General features: G+C 43.2%; 2 protein-coding genes across 2 annotated transcripts in view; one reads left to right on the top strand and one right to left on the bottom strand.

The window, feature by feature from the left end:
- Positions 1-14,936, bottom strand: part of LOC144671645 (uncharacterized) — a 261,116-nt gene that overhangs the window by 94,864 nt on the left and 151,316 nt on the right. The gene's annotated exons all lie outside the window — the stretch shown is intronic.
- On the top strand, positions 7,286-13,829 carry LOC144671664 (uncharacterized). Its single transcript, XM_078533671.1, has 4 exons — positions 7,286-7,551; positions 9,336-9,602; positions 10,474-10,569; positions 12,037-13,829. The coding sequence occupies exons 1-4, from the start codon at positions 7,485-7,487 to the stop codon at positions 12,159-12,161; spliced, it is 555 nt and encodes a 184-aa protein (XP_078389797.1). The 5' UTR covers positions 7,286-7,484; the 3' UTR covers positions 12,162-13,829.

Raw genomic sequence — 14,936 nt, 5'->3', positions numbered from 1 at the left:
CTTGTTCAGAGGGCATTTAAGTGTCAATACTGTGAGTCTGGAGTTGCATGTAGGCCAGACCAGGTAAGGGCGGCAGATTGCCTTCCCTAAAGGGCATTCGGGAAGCAGTTGTTTTTTTTTCAGTTATAACAATCGGCGATGGTTTCGCAAGTACCATCATCGAGCTTTTAACTACATGACTTTTATTGAATGCAAATGTCACCATTTGCCACGGTGGGATTGGAACTCTGGGTCTCTGGAGTGCTAGCTGGGTGAGAACACGACGATGTCACCACCTCCGCAAAATGGCACCCCTAGAGCGCGATTAAAAATGAGCATTTTTCTCAGGAAAGTGGCCGACTTTCAGGCCAAGAATTGTGAAGCAGAAAGCGGATAGATACATTTTACAAGCTGCCAGGAGGCTCATCCGACCAATTATACTGTGACCTACAAGGTAAGGAATCGATTGTTCAGTCACCCACAATCCATGGCAGCAGCGATAGGGGCTTGTCGCTCTCTAGAACTGGTTTAAGACCATTCTGCTTCTTCAGCTAATCTTAAATTTACCCAGTATGCAAGTGGACAGCGTTTAATTCAGATCTCCGTTTTAAACCAGGATTCGATCACACGAATCATTGCAAATGATTTTGCTGCTGTCGGTAAAATAGCAATGCGATACTTTTTTTCTCCCTGCAGTTTTCACGCTGGGATGCAAAAACACACGTCAACGCCTACAGATCTAGCACTGAAATCACTGGGGGTGGAAGGGGTGAGGAACTAAACGGCTTTTTGTAGCAGTCTGAACTACTGAAGGTGTCAAAGCCTCCTGTCTGCAGGCAGCAGTGACAGAAGTAACCACAACATCACATTCAGCAGCTTCCTGACAGGCAAATAGAGACAAGATGCGAGAAACAGCAGGCTAAAGCTTGCGTGTCCGGCTATTTTTTGCTATTCGGATCTAAAATGGTTGTTCCTGTCCTGCAGAGCTGAATACAGTGTGGAGGTAATTCTCTCTTCGAGAATCCTTGGCACCGCTTTGCAATGAGCATATTCAGGAACGGGTGGTTCACTTGTTACGGCCAAGCTTCTTGCCGGAATTGGTTGAGAGTGCTCGCTGTTAAAAATTGTGCTCTTCATGAAGATATCGATGGACACATCTTGGGTCGAATCACGCGCAATTTCTCCATATCATGAAGGCAGATAAGTGTTACATTTATATAACACCTTTCCCCACCCAGGGAAGCCCCAGAACATTGCACTGCTAGAAAACGGGCACTGTTCTAAAGTGAACATTGATGCTTCAGGAGTGAGATTTGAACTCAAAACATTCTGTCCCACCGGGTTACAAGATTTGTTATAAACTGCCATCGTTCACAAGGTGCGTGTGGACTGACACTGCTGGCAATTTAACCAGGTCACCTGACCTAACAAAATTCCTTACACGGTTTTTCTAATCGGTTCTAACCGTTAAATGCGACCTTCAGAATGGGGAATTACTTAGAGTTATATGGGGTCGATAGCACACATAAAGGCCATTCGGCCGAAGTGTTATCCGTCGACCCGTTTGCTTCATCCGAACCTCCTCCTAACATTAATTTGGAGATTTCACTGCCGCAGCACCAGCGTGATATTTATCTTGAAGACTAGATGAATTTTCTCGGAAAGCCCATGCTTTTCGCCTCCTCCTATAAGACTGTATCAGAATGCGCTTTCACTGCTGGGCCTCTCTTCAGCGTCCATTCATTTGCACCCAGCCATTCAGCAACCGAATCGACAAAGAAGAAACTTATTCTCCGATCATGGAATGGAAGGGGGGAATGACTGACCCAGAATCGACAGATAGAAATCGTGTGCATTGCGCGTTTGCCCAGGTTTTTAATCTTGCTCCCGAGAGGCTGTGACATTCGCTGGTTTATTCTTTCGCCGATTCAACACACTTGAGTAATACAAATAGAAAATGCTGTAAATAAAATCAGCAGGCCTAGTAACATCTGTGGAGAGAGAATCAGGGTTAACGTTTCGCGCCCGTAAGGCCCTCCTTCAGAGCTGTCGCTGCTAGACCTCCTGAGGTTTTCCAGCATTTTCGGTTCTTATTTCAGGTTAACAGCATCCGTAGTATTTTGATTTCATTTCAGTGTTCAACACACCTGAATCTGGGCAGACAAAAAAAGTTACCCAATGATGTGTTTTATTCGACAATTCATTCTTACTGATATTTAATGTGAGCAATGTAATGGATGGGAGATTAATTATTCTTCGCTTAATAATGGGAATAATTCGTTTGATAAAGAGGTTGAACATTAACTGAACGTCCTCAGTTATGCGCTGATTGAATGTCCAACAACATGAAATTCAGTAATATTTCGCCCGAGCAGGCAAGAGGAGGAGAGTAAGAGAATTAGTTTGCTCCGGTAACATTTTCTCGCAATCTGAGCTGAATTGTCCTGTACACATCATCTATTTTGTGCATTGGAATTTACACAACACGATTTTCTTCTCTCCTCTGGTTAATCACGTATATGAATCCCTGGTGAATTCATTGCTGGACAAGCAGCGCCTCTGACCCGCTCAGTTGCCTATTGACCAATGTTCAACTGATGCATATTCCCCAGAGAGAAAAAAAAACATCTCTCCTTTTCTGCCGGTCAGACAAACTTCAGGCTCCAAACTAGCAGTTTTCATGCGTCATGGGCCTTCAGCAACCTACACCTTCACCCCATCACTGGGTGGTCACTGGATAAGACTTAGAAAATGTTGGTGTGCCAGCAACTGCGGAAAGGACTCTTACACTGGACGTTCTTTGTACCAGATGCGCTATGAGTTAGTCAATCAACCTGCTCAGAAACATTTCAGCATGTGTCTTTACGCTCGGTGGAGGGATAGCTCATCTGCAGAACTGAACTTTTAAAGCTGCTTGAGAGATTTTTTTTAACAAGGGTATTGAGAGCTATGATAAAAAACAAGGCAGATAGATGCGATTAAAGTGCGGATCAGTCATATCCTATTTGAATGGTGGAACATGTTCTCACTGCTAAATGGCCCAATTTTCCATATTCTATCAAACACATGTTGAACTGATAAACATTCCTGAGAGAGAGAAAAATCATTTCTCCTTTCCTGAGAGATTTTGAACTTTAAACCTAAATACTAGCAGTTAGCGCGCGATGGGGCACTCTAGCAATGAGGATAGATCGGAAGGACTGTTTTCCTTTGAGAAAAGAAGGCTGAGACGAGGCTTGATAGTGGTATTAAAGATACCGAGGGGTATATACAGGGTACTCAAGATAATATCAACAACTAGAGGGCACAGAGTCAAAATAATTGGCATCAGGAGTAAATGTGATGCGAGGCAATTTTTTATTCACCCAGAGGGTAATTGGAGTCTGGAACAAAAGGGCGGTGGAGGCAGCTTCTATTGATGTATTCAAAAGTGAATTGGATTGCTACCTGAAAAGACAGAATGTGCAAGGTTACGGGGATAAGGCAATGCAGTTGGACTAGGTGGAATGGTCTTTCAGAGAGCCAGTGCAGACTCGATGGGCCTCTTCTGCACAGTAAAGATACTGTAATAATGTGATAAATTATCAGTTCTATCGGTGTGACATGTCTCATATTGTGTGTCTCTGTGTGTTGTGTCTCTCTAGTGTGTTCATTCAGAAATTAAGTTAGGAAAGACTTTATACCTTCATACACATACAACACACAACCACATGCATACACATACACACAGAGACACACACACAAACACTCTTTCTCTTTCCCTCCTCTTTTTCCTCCCCAAAATCTTGTGCAGACACTGTGCCGGGAGAGGAGGAAAACCTAGGCTGAAAGGCAACCCACTTACGATCTCCACTTTCATGTGAATTCTGCTGAAGCCAGCTCAAGAGTGTATGCGCCACCAAAGGTGAATGCACGTCGGTGTTAGTTCAACCCATCTCTTTAGCTAAGCCCCGGGAGCCTTCGCCATATCAGGTTTGATACTAGTTTGGAACTCTCTTTATACTGTCAGTCATGTACAATGTCTAATTTCAAGCAAAACTCTGCTGTGTGCGATAACTTTCAACATTGACTGCTTCGTTGTTTAAATACAATTTCTGGTTGACTATCTTTGAGATTTATTTAAACCTGTAAACCTGTTTCACAATTTGTGTATTCGTGGTTGTTCACACTTGGTGATGGAGTCATGGTGGCACGTTTCTCCATAAACCCTCGCGGTTGGGAAAAACATCTATCAATGACAACGGTCGCGCTGCACTCTGGGGGAACATTATGCACATGCGCAGCTCGAGCACAGGCAACATCTTATTTCTTTTTTATTTAACTTCCGTCGATCAGATTTTCAGTGCCTTCTCGATTTCGAAGAGTAATTTTTTTGTTCCTTTGGCGATTTTAAACGAAAAACGGAGGCGACGGCACACGTCACGGCAAAATAGCGGCCGCCCGCTTCGGCAGGGGCGCGGCCGGCGTTTGACATAGAGCAGCGGCGGTCCCCTGGGAAGACAGGAGGTGACTCCGGGAGGACCCGGGAGGGGGGGGTGGTGGTTAGAGGAGGGCATGAAGAGGCTGAGGGCGGCCTCTTGCGGAGTGGAGGGGAAACGGCAGCAGCCAGTCTCTTCCCAAAGGCCAATGCAGTGGCGAGAGGCACTGAGAGCCTCTTTAATATAAATTTATATTTCTAAATTCACTAACAACGAGAAACATTCCCTCTGCACAGCAGATTTACTCGCGATCCCCAGTCTTTGGTCCAACATTTTAATATCAACTGTGGTGTGATATAATTACACTTCTATATATTACAATATAATATTAAATAATATTACAATAGTGAAGTAACATTAGTTTTGGGGTCAGGCAGGAGGTGAATCATCAGGGTGGCAAATGTAATTCACTATTTAAATAAGGAGGGAGAGAAGAAAAGCAGAGCATTACAGACCAGTTAGCCTAGCATCAGCAGTGGGGAAAATGCTGGAGTCTATTATAAAAGACGTGGGGAAAATGCTGGAGTCTATTATAAAAGACGTGGTAAAAGAACACTTGGAAGGCATTAACGGGATTAAACAAAGTCAGGAAGGTTTTATGAAAGGGAAATCATGCTTAACTAATCTACTGGAATTTTGTGAGGATGTAATTCGTAGAATTGATAAGGGAGAGCCAGTGGATATGGAGCATTTGGATTTCAAGAAGGCTTATAACAAGGCCCCACGTAAGTGGCTAGTGGGTAAAAATTAAAGCACATGGGATTGGTGGTAATATGCTGGCATGGACTGAGAATTGGTTGACAGACCGGAAACAGGGAGTGGGAATAAATGGCTCTTTTTCCAGGTGGCAGGTGGTAACTGGTGGGGTACCGCAGGGTTCAGTGCTTGGGCCCCAGCTATTCATGACATATATAAATGACTTGGATGAGGGAACCAAATTCAATATTCCCAAGATTGCTGATGACACAAAACTGGGCGAGGTTGTGAGTAGTGAGAAGGATGCAAGGGGGCTTCAGCGTGATTTAGACGAGTTGTGTGTGTGGGCAAACACATGGCAGATGCAGTATAACATGGATGAATGTGAAGTTATACGCTTTGGTGTGAAGAACAGAAAGGCAGAGTCTTATTTAAATAGTGATGTATTGGAAAATGAGGGTGCACAATGAGACCTGGGTGTCCTTGTACACCAGTAAATAGACAGGTGCAGCAAGCAATTAGGAAGGCAAATGGTATGTTGGCCTTCATTGCAAAAGGAATTGAGTTCAGAAGTAGAGATATTTTACTGCAGTTATACAGGGCTTTGGTGAGACCACACCTGGAGTATTGCGTGCAGCTTTGGTCTCCCTACCCAAGAAAGGATATACTTGCCAGAAAGGGAGTGCATCGAATGTTCACGAGGCTAAACCCAGGGATAGCAGGATTGTCGTATGAGGACAGATTTGTTTGACTGGGCCTATATTCACCAGAGTTTAGAAGAATGAAAGGGGGTCTGATTGAAAAGTATAAAATTCTAGCAATGCTAAAAATACTAGATGCAGGGAGGATGCTTCCCCTGGTTGGAGAGTCTAGAACCCGGGGCCACAGTCTCAAGATACGGGGCAGGCCATTTAGGACTGAGATGAGGAAAACATTCTTCACTCAGAGGGTGGTCAACTTATGGAATTCCCTACCACAGAAAGCTGTGGCGACCGGGCCACTGAGTGAAGAAATAAATTAATATTTTCATGGATATTAGGGGCATCAAGTGGTATGGAGAGAAAGCGTGACTATGGCATTGAGATAGAGGGTCAGTCATGATCCAATCAATGGCGGAGCAGCCTCGAAGGGCCGAATGGCCTACTCCTGTACCTAGTTTCTATGTTTCTATGTCGATGTCAATTGCACTTGGACCCTCTGCTATTCTGATACATTTGCAATAGGTAATTTTAAAATCACATCTTAAAATTTAATAAAACTCACAAAGACTTTCAGCTTCGCTTTTGTTATTCTTCGAATGCACTCCTTGTTCAATATACTGAGATTTACATTATAAAGCAAGAAAGCTGTTTCCTTCTGAACAGAATGCTTTTATCCATCTGCGTGCTTTGCTTGTTAGGAGTTCCAAAGCAATTGAGCACAAACGTCTGATCAATCTATCATTTCCCTTGATCAGAGTGACTTGCTAGGCCATTTTAAAGGGCAGTTATGGCATTCCTGTGGGTCTGGAGTCACATGTTGGCCAGACTAGGTAAAAGCCGCAGACCTCCTTCCATAAAGTGAACAAACAATCGATGAAAGTTAACATGGGCAGCACCACTAACTTAGAACTCCAGAATTTACTCGTTGAATTCCACTTGCCAGTGTTAGCATGTGAACTCATCTCCTGGGCCCCTGGGTTAGTTCGACAGTGACGTAACCACTATACCACCGTCTCCTTATAAAGATCCTGAAGCCCTTTTGTCATCAGTTAGTGGAGATGGGGTCTGGATGGTAAGGGCAATGACACAGAGTAAAGAAGCTGGACGATAAAATGTGAATATTTAACAGAAGCAGAAACTGCGGGTAAGAAAATATGCCCAAAAAATGAGAAGTTAGACAGAATGGAACTTCCTCAAACTCAACCTCCTGTCTCTCAGCATTGAATCGGAAACAAAGGGAGCAGAATGTACCAAGCTCTCACCTGCAATCACTTCTTGCTTCAGCTGTTGGGGGAGGGGGTGGCCATCTTAATGCAGGGTTCTTCCTCTCCAGTGACAAGAACTCAATCTGCACTCCCCATTACTTTCCTGATTGAACAATCCTTTGGTGAAATGCGGCAACGCCTTCATCCTGACCGCTGCCCTTATGTCGGTAAAGAAACATCATTTGCAACGGAGGAAGTATCTGTGGAGCCTAAGATGTGAAAATCAAGAAGTTGCCAATCCCCAGCGCATTTGAAATTCCCTGCAAGTTGGGGAGCAGCTGTCCTGAGTTTTGGGTGTTGTTATCACTCGTTCATCGATACCTGGCAGGAGACTTTGATCAGAGGGATTTCATTGCATCTGTTTCATGGCTGTGACTATGGCAGGAAGAAACATCGCTTTGATTGGCGTCTTGCTCCTGGCCCGTTTTACATGTAAGAACATTCAGAATTTACCTGATCATTTTTGCTGCTGTGAATTTCTGCGCTTGTAGCTCAGACTATGACAGGCTGATAACTGATCTTCCTGCAGTTCGGTCAGTGAGGCAGCAATCACTTGTTTGGCTGCCGATTATCTCTATAGTTGGCAGGGACCTCTGTGTTGCCTCGAATGGAGTAGTTAACCACTGCTCACTAGCAACCAGCAAAGTCATCCGTTACTGGGCCACAGCAAGCAAAACTATTGCCCATAGGGAATCTGAAATTAAAATATAAAACACTGGAAATGGTCAGGCTCAGCACGTGGAGGGAGAAGTGGCATTAATCTTTCAGACCGATGAGCTTTGATCAGAGCTGGAACATTTTACTGGTCTGACGGGTTTGAAGCCAATAGGGAGACAGTGAAAAGGGAAAAGTGAGAAAGGTTAAAAATGAATTTCTGTGAGAGGATGGAAGGAGGGAGATGATAAATGGCAGAAGGGTTGATGGTGCCAGCCGAAAGGGTTTGGCTATGGGAGATGTGAAGATGCAAAGGTGCGTCAGAAAACGTTACGGGAGGTTTGTTAGTTTGGCCCAATTTACCGAATTCGGAATCACTTCGATAAGGGAGGGCTAGCGATTATAAGATGAAGATTCCTCCTTCAGGGTCTCCAGTTGAGCTCTAAACACCTGATACCTCCTGAAATAGAAACCCCCAGTGAACTTGTCTCGGAGACATTCATTATTTCAGTAGAACAATATTTTCGGGAGAATTTAAAGATGTTCAGCAAGGGTTGCCTTACCTAACGTTTTAACCAATTGAATTGGGTAATGATCAGAGGATTGATCAGGATATTTTAATGTTAGTTTTGGAGGGCACACGAGTTAAATGTTGTCACTCGGGGTAAGACCAGCTTCCCTTTTCTTTTATCCAGCATTTATTTCAGGAAGCCCCACCAGGGAAACAGCACTTCCAAATTATTTGCGGTTCCCTAGCGGAACTTTAGTGTATAACTGGTAATTGATGGTTCTCTATTGCACATTCCTATCGGCCTCTGCTGCACAAGGGGCAGCATTGTATGGACGGCCCAGTTTGCTCCCAAAATCATTTCCACTCACTGCAATTGCCACTCATTCAATCAGGTTTAAATTATTGTTAAAGACTTTTCAATGTTTATTTTATCATTCTCTCTCTCTCTCTCTCAACCCTATCTTTCTTTCTTAAGTATTTCGCGTCTGTACATGTTTTCATGCTAAATTACGTTTTCGCATTAACAATGACGAGTTCATGTCATTTGGGTTTACAATTCGATTCGAGTGCTGTTGTACAAGGGGCAGGATTGCATTGGGGGCCCATTTGGCTCTTCGCCTCATTTTCATTTCCCCTCACTGCAAGGGACTCAATATTAAGAAGTGGTGGCCGCTCTGACGTCACTCCGCTCGAGGGAAATTTTTGGCCCTGGGTCCGATAGTAAGGGTTCTTCATTGTGATTGGCCTAGAAGATGCACGATTTCTTTCCTCTGTCCAAGCAAGTCCCAAATTTCTGGAAGAGAGCGCTGTTCTGTGTTTGTGGATTTCCACTAACGCCCAAGTCACAGAGCAGAAACTCTCATTAAGTCTGTGGTCATTTTTAAGTGTAATGAACATTAGGTTTGTGGTCACTTCCAAACGAAATAAACATAAAATCTGTGGTCACTTGTAAGTCTAATGAACCTGCTTGCACATTCCACACACTGCTGACTACAAACTCCTGGCCAAGTAATGAACATAAATCCACATAACATGTGTCTCTTTATTTCAGCATACAGTTCAGCCAAACGGACTTCATATTTATCATGCTTATCCTCCCATGTTGGGGATTTCGTTATCTTGGATTGCTACTATCGCGGTGGTCTCCCATTTCCTACTCTCACCTGGACTGGGCCTAACAATCTATACAGAGAAACGACCAACACTCCACGTTTTACTATAAATATCACAAAGGACGAGTTTGTGGATGAATGGAATACCATTTACAAGTGTGTAGCCGGCCATCACTATTTCAGTAGCTACTGCTATGTTGGACGGGGTGAGTGCAACGGCCTGCAGTCTTATTCAGAGATGGAATGGTTCCACTTTCAGCTGCATCTTTCCCAGTTGGTGGGAAACGTTCAGAATTAGAGGGCCAGAGTAGAGAACATGGAATCATAGAATGGTGAAAGCACAGTAATACCCATTCGAACCATCTTGTCTGTGCTGGTTCTCTGCAAGAGCAACTCATCTAGACCTTAATCCCAACCTTCCCCAATGGCTTAATCTGACTGACTGCATTTTACACCTTCCTATGTCCCGATTGTTAGAGCAACGTGTCCTGTTGTTTGTTAAACTAGATCATCACAAGAAGAGGCTCAGCTGACACGGTTTACGCATCCTCCCAGACTTTGCTGACCTACATTGCCTTCGGGTCATGCAACACTTTGACTTTAACTTATTCGTCCTGACCTATGATCCTGAACGACCCCAGTCCTCCCTATCTAAGCTCCCTCTCCCACCCCGTGAACCCTCAAAGATTCCCCTGTCCATCCATTAAGGGCCTCTTGCACAGTTCTGATCATTTGGGCCCCAGCATTTATGGCTGTGCCTTCAGGTGGTTATGGAGCAAATTCAGCACTGACGTCACTAAACCTGGCACTTCTCCATCTCCCCCTATAGCTTAAGAATCTGCTTCCAACCTGCCTCTTCAACGATGATTTTACTCATCGGAGTGTCAGTTTGTGTCGGACATGACTCCTCTGAAGCACTCTGCGAAGTTTTCCTGATTTAAAGGTGCTCTATAAATGCAACGTTTATCTGTTTGTTGCACATTCAGAGAAAAGGACGAACGTTTTATTTTCCATTGAAGTTGATGGCTAATGTTGGTGTGATGGTGACCGTGTTCCTGTTATAATATCGCTTTGCAGGACTCGGAAGTTATGTTGGAATAGCCTTCGGAGCTCTAGCGCTACTGGTTCTTCTGTGCATCTTTCTACTAGTCATTTGTGCAAAATGCGATCAACGTAAGTTCCTAACCTTAACTGCTTTTCAGTTTTAATGTTATTTGTTAACATTCTTTTTATTAATGTTCTTAGGTTATTGTTGCTATTTCCATTAGTATATTCTTTTGAAGCTCAATTTTTTTCAATCGAATTTATTTCTAGCCTCTTAGTGATCTGTTGCCACTTCCTTCCTTATTAATGTGATACACCTACATATATACCTATATTCACAAACAGGGCCCAGCCCTGTGCAGGCAGATGTAACATATAAACACACTGCGCCTTTTCCAACTCCAAAAAATATGTACAGAACATTCTGAAAAAAACTCAGCAGGACTGACGGCATATGTGGAGAGAGGACCAGAGTTAACGTTTCGAGCCCGAGTGACTCTTCTTCAGAACTCTGACAAAGGGTCGTACGGACTCGGAGCTTTAACTCTGTTTCTCTCTCCACAAATACTGTCAGACCTGCTGAGTATTTCCAGCATTTTCTGTTTTTATTTCAGATCTCCAGAATCTGCAGCATTTTGCCTTTATCAACAAAATAGGTGACAGCCATTCCCTGAAACATTCCTGCAGGCAATGCCCAGAGTCAAGCTGCCTCTTTTGAGCTCAAACAAAGCTTGGAAGTTAATTGTAAATTGTCAGTTAATTGTTGCATTCTCCACAGCATTGCCTCTACCATTCAGAATCCTCTTGCCAACCAATCAGCACTCTCTTGTCAAGCGGTATACATTGTTCCCTTTACAATTTGGTGTTCTTGCAAAATGTCCTGATGAGTACAAGACAAAAAGCTTCGACAGAATGTCCGCCTTTCCAGTAACACTTAAGTTCTGCACTACCAAATGACTATTAATATATTTTTGCTGCGCTTTTGCAATTAAATCCTTGCTAGACCATTTCAGAGGGCAATTATATTGCTGTGTGTCAAGAGACACATGTCACATTCACATGAAACATTGCTTACCTAAAGGGCATTAATGAACCAGTTAGTTTTTTGCAACAGTCCTGTAATTTCACTTTCACCACTACTGCTACTTGTATTTTTCACTCCTGATTTACTTTATTAAGTGATTTTAAGTTCCCAGCTGGCAGTGGTGGGATAAATGAACTCACGTTGCTGGATCATTAGCAGAGGCCCTCGGATTAGTCCTGCAGTGACATCACAATTATAATACCGTACCACATCAAAAATTCAAGCTGCTGCTTTGCTGGGGAATATTTGTTCTTCCTTGTCTTTAGTGAGTGTGTTGATTTGGATGAATTGTGTAAGTTGGCTTTAAGTGATAAACATGGGAAATATTCTAAAGGGATTTATGCTTCGATTGTAAATGTGAAAGAGATGGGAATTTACCTCATTATTAGCTGCCTTCCTATCCCAGAGTTGGGTTGGTCAGTGCTTGTGTGCAACTTTACAGAAGTATACGGTATGTCGAGAACAGAGGGGGAACCCCATCTCACACAGTTTATCTCCTTTACTTTTCAAAGTTTGTGAAAAGATTGCAAGACGTCGAGGTAAATGTAGCACATCTCCTGCTACCACGACTGCTACAGGCTATGAGAACCCAACTTATGCCGGTGAACCCGTCGAGGAAGAGAAGACACCAAAATGAAATGAAAAAAAAACAGGTTTCCCAACCTAAGAATCGGAGTGAATCACCAAACAGCATTAGAGCAACGGCCTATTAATCCTAGTATTGCCGCTACTGGAAAAAATACAGAAGGGAACATTCCGAATGATTGAGGGGATGGAGGGACTTGGTTAATGAGGAACAATTGTGCAAATTGGGTCGGCTCTCAGTAGAAGAGTAAAGTGGGATGGTGGGGTGGTGCGAGGGGTTAGGGGTGTGTGATTAGGAATATAGATTTTCGGTTTGCTATGGAATGAACGAATATAAACCGCGACAAGCTCTCCCACGTCATCCAGAGCAGCAGAGCCTGTGGTCACGTGCTTGAAAAAGTTCAATTCAAACCTTTTTTTCCAGAAGCAATATTTCAGTAAGTGTGTGATCAGTGTATGGACCAAGCTCCCCAGAGAGGCATTGGAAGCGTGTAGTACTGGTTAATTCAAATGAACATTAAACAGATAGAAAATGATCTTTTGGAAAAGAGCATGTGGATCATTTGAGACATGATATCTGGAAATGCAGCATAGCTTGGTAATTTTGGGTCTTTGTTTACCGAAGCTCTTAAACACGAAGGTTTCGCTGCATTGGTTAACGGGTTCTGCTGTGGAGCAATTGACTGCGATGGTTAGTTAACAACTCCAGCTTTATTGTTTCAGGATGATAGTAGGTGCATGACATGGATCTAGGTCTTTTTTCTCCAGCATTTCCAAAGTTCCTATGGTCATTGGCAGGGAGGCAGGCAGCTCAACAAGCGGATCTTTGTAGGCCATGACGCCACTAGGCACCATTGCATGATTGGACTGAAATTAAGAAAATTCGACTCTTCGAGAGGCTTCCAATTTCGTGTTTCAAATTTTCCAAAAGCACAGCCTTGTCAATCCTGGTTGGTGATTCACTTTGAGTTGGAGATATTATGCTTCATGTGATTTCTTTTTTGTTTTTAGTCTTTGTTTCTTTGCTGCATCAGATTTAAATTTATCCCTCGAGTTATCTAATGCTGCAATCGGGCCTCTTTTGGTGTGCAGAAAAATGCAATTAGTACATTGAAAGTGTGATTCTATTTCTCAGCCTTGCTGTTCATGATGATTTATCTAATTAGCATGTTTATATTGGTCCATAGATTAACATCCAGTCATGTAGCAATCACTTCCTGAAGTATGGGTTCAGAAGATCCAATCTGCTTGCTTGCAGCTATCAGCTTCTCGGACTCTGGCTGCTGAAAGCTTCCGCCTAAGCACCCCTCCCCGCACCCTCCCCTTTCCACCTCCCCCTCCCCTCTCCTCCTCCGCCCCCCTTTCCCCCTCCCCCTATCCTCGCTGAAATTCAGAGAGCAAAGTCACAGTGGCTCCAATATTGGTATCGCTGAGCACCTCTTTCCTTTGACTCCCAATTCACATATTTCCTCGGCTTCTGTGCTTTATTGATGAGCACCAACATGTGGAAGGTAATAGCACAGTTAGGATGAATGATCCGGAGTGCTACGGCGCTGATTTCACAACTGTAACTCTCTATGCAAATAGTTTCCACCATTTTTTACTGAACTGTTTGCAGCTAGGTATTCTGAAGAACTATTGCATTGCTCAGTTGGGAGTGTTTTAGACCCTATGCAAATCTTTGAGTTGTAATCAAAATAAAAATCATGTTTGGACCATTGATGCATGTTTGTGACTGTTAATTTAAAGAAGAAATCAACCCATAAAAATCCTCCTCTTACCAAACTCTCAAACTTAAGCGCTCCGTTTTGCTGCACTTAAACTCTATCCCTTTTTGCTTGACAACATATTTGATACGTCTCGACAAAGGTATAATCCAATGATGAAGAAAGACTCTATGAGAAGGACGCACCATCTGTGCCTCATTAAGGAACTTATGGATGGTGTCATATTGAAAGAAAACGTCTCCAATGCTGGAAATATTAGTGGTGGGTGAAAAGACTGAGAACATTTTTTTTTAAAATAGCAAAGGGATGACTAAAAGCAATGAAAGGAGGAGGAGAAATTAAATAATCATTAAAAAGTAGGGAGAAATATAAAAGCAGACAGCAAGGGCTTGTGTAGTATAAAAAAAGGAAACGAGAGGCTAGAGTGAGCGTTGGAAGCTTGGGGGGCGAGGCTGGGAAATTAAAATGGGGGAAAAGGAAATAGAAGTGGCTTTGAACAAATGCTTATCTACCCTCATAATAGGGCAACAAAACAGCCCATCAAGAGTAAAACATATCAAGGGGCAAACGGGAGGGAAGGAACTGAGAGCAATCACAATCACTAGAGAAAAAGTACTGGGAAATCTAATGAGACGAGAGGCTGACATGTGCCTTGAACCTGACGAGGATTTTGAAAGAAGTGGCTGCAGACAAAGTGGATTCATATTTTGCAATCTTTCAAAATTTCCTAGATTCTAGATAGGTCGCGGCAGATTGGAAAGCTGCAAATGTAAGATGTCCGTTCAAGAAATGTGAGAGACAGAAAGCAGGAAACTCAAGGCCAGTTAGCCTAACAGCTGCTTAGCAAAAATGCCACAATGCAATATTAAAGAGTTTTCCCAGTATATTTGGAAAATCACATGCAGTCATGCCCAGTCAACATGGTATTTTGTAAGGGAAGTCATGTTTGATTTGACAAACTAATTAGAGCTCTTTGACGGTGTAGCAAGCAGGGTGGATAAATAAGAACCAGTCGGTGCAGTGTTTTTGGATTTCCAAAATGCCTTTGATATGGTGCCAAGTGAAAGCTGACGGCACAAGGTAAGAGCTCAAGATCTTGG

The sequence above is a fragment of the Cetorhinus maximus genome, chromosome 33 (assembly GCF_964194155.1).
Source record: "Cetorhinus maximus chromosome 33, sCetMax3.hap1.1, whole genome shotgun sequence".
Classification (NCBI taxonomy): domain Eukaryota; kingdom Metazoa; phylum Chordata; class Chondrichthyes; order Lamniformes; family Cetorhinidae; genus Cetorhinus; species Cetorhinus maximus.
Note: the sequence above shows the minus strand (reverse complement) of the source record. Positions and strands in the feature narration are given on the sequence as shown.

What these genes read in the sequence shown, in the direction of transcription:
- LOC144671664 (XM_078533671.1), top strand. Translation starts at nt 7,485, where the DNA reads ATGGCTGTGACTATGGCAGGAAGAAACATCGCTTTGATTGGCGTCTTG. An exon ending in GCTCCTGGCCCGTTTTACAT is followed by an intron (nt 7,552 to 9,335) that starts GTAAGAACATTC and finishes TCTTTATTTCAG; the next exon opens with CATACAGTTCAGCCAAACGG. An exon ending in TTGTGCAAAATGCGATCAAC is followed by an intron (nt 10,570 to 12,036) that starts GTAAGTTCCTAA and finishes TACTTTTCAAAG; the next exon opens with TTTGTGAAAAGATTGCAAGA.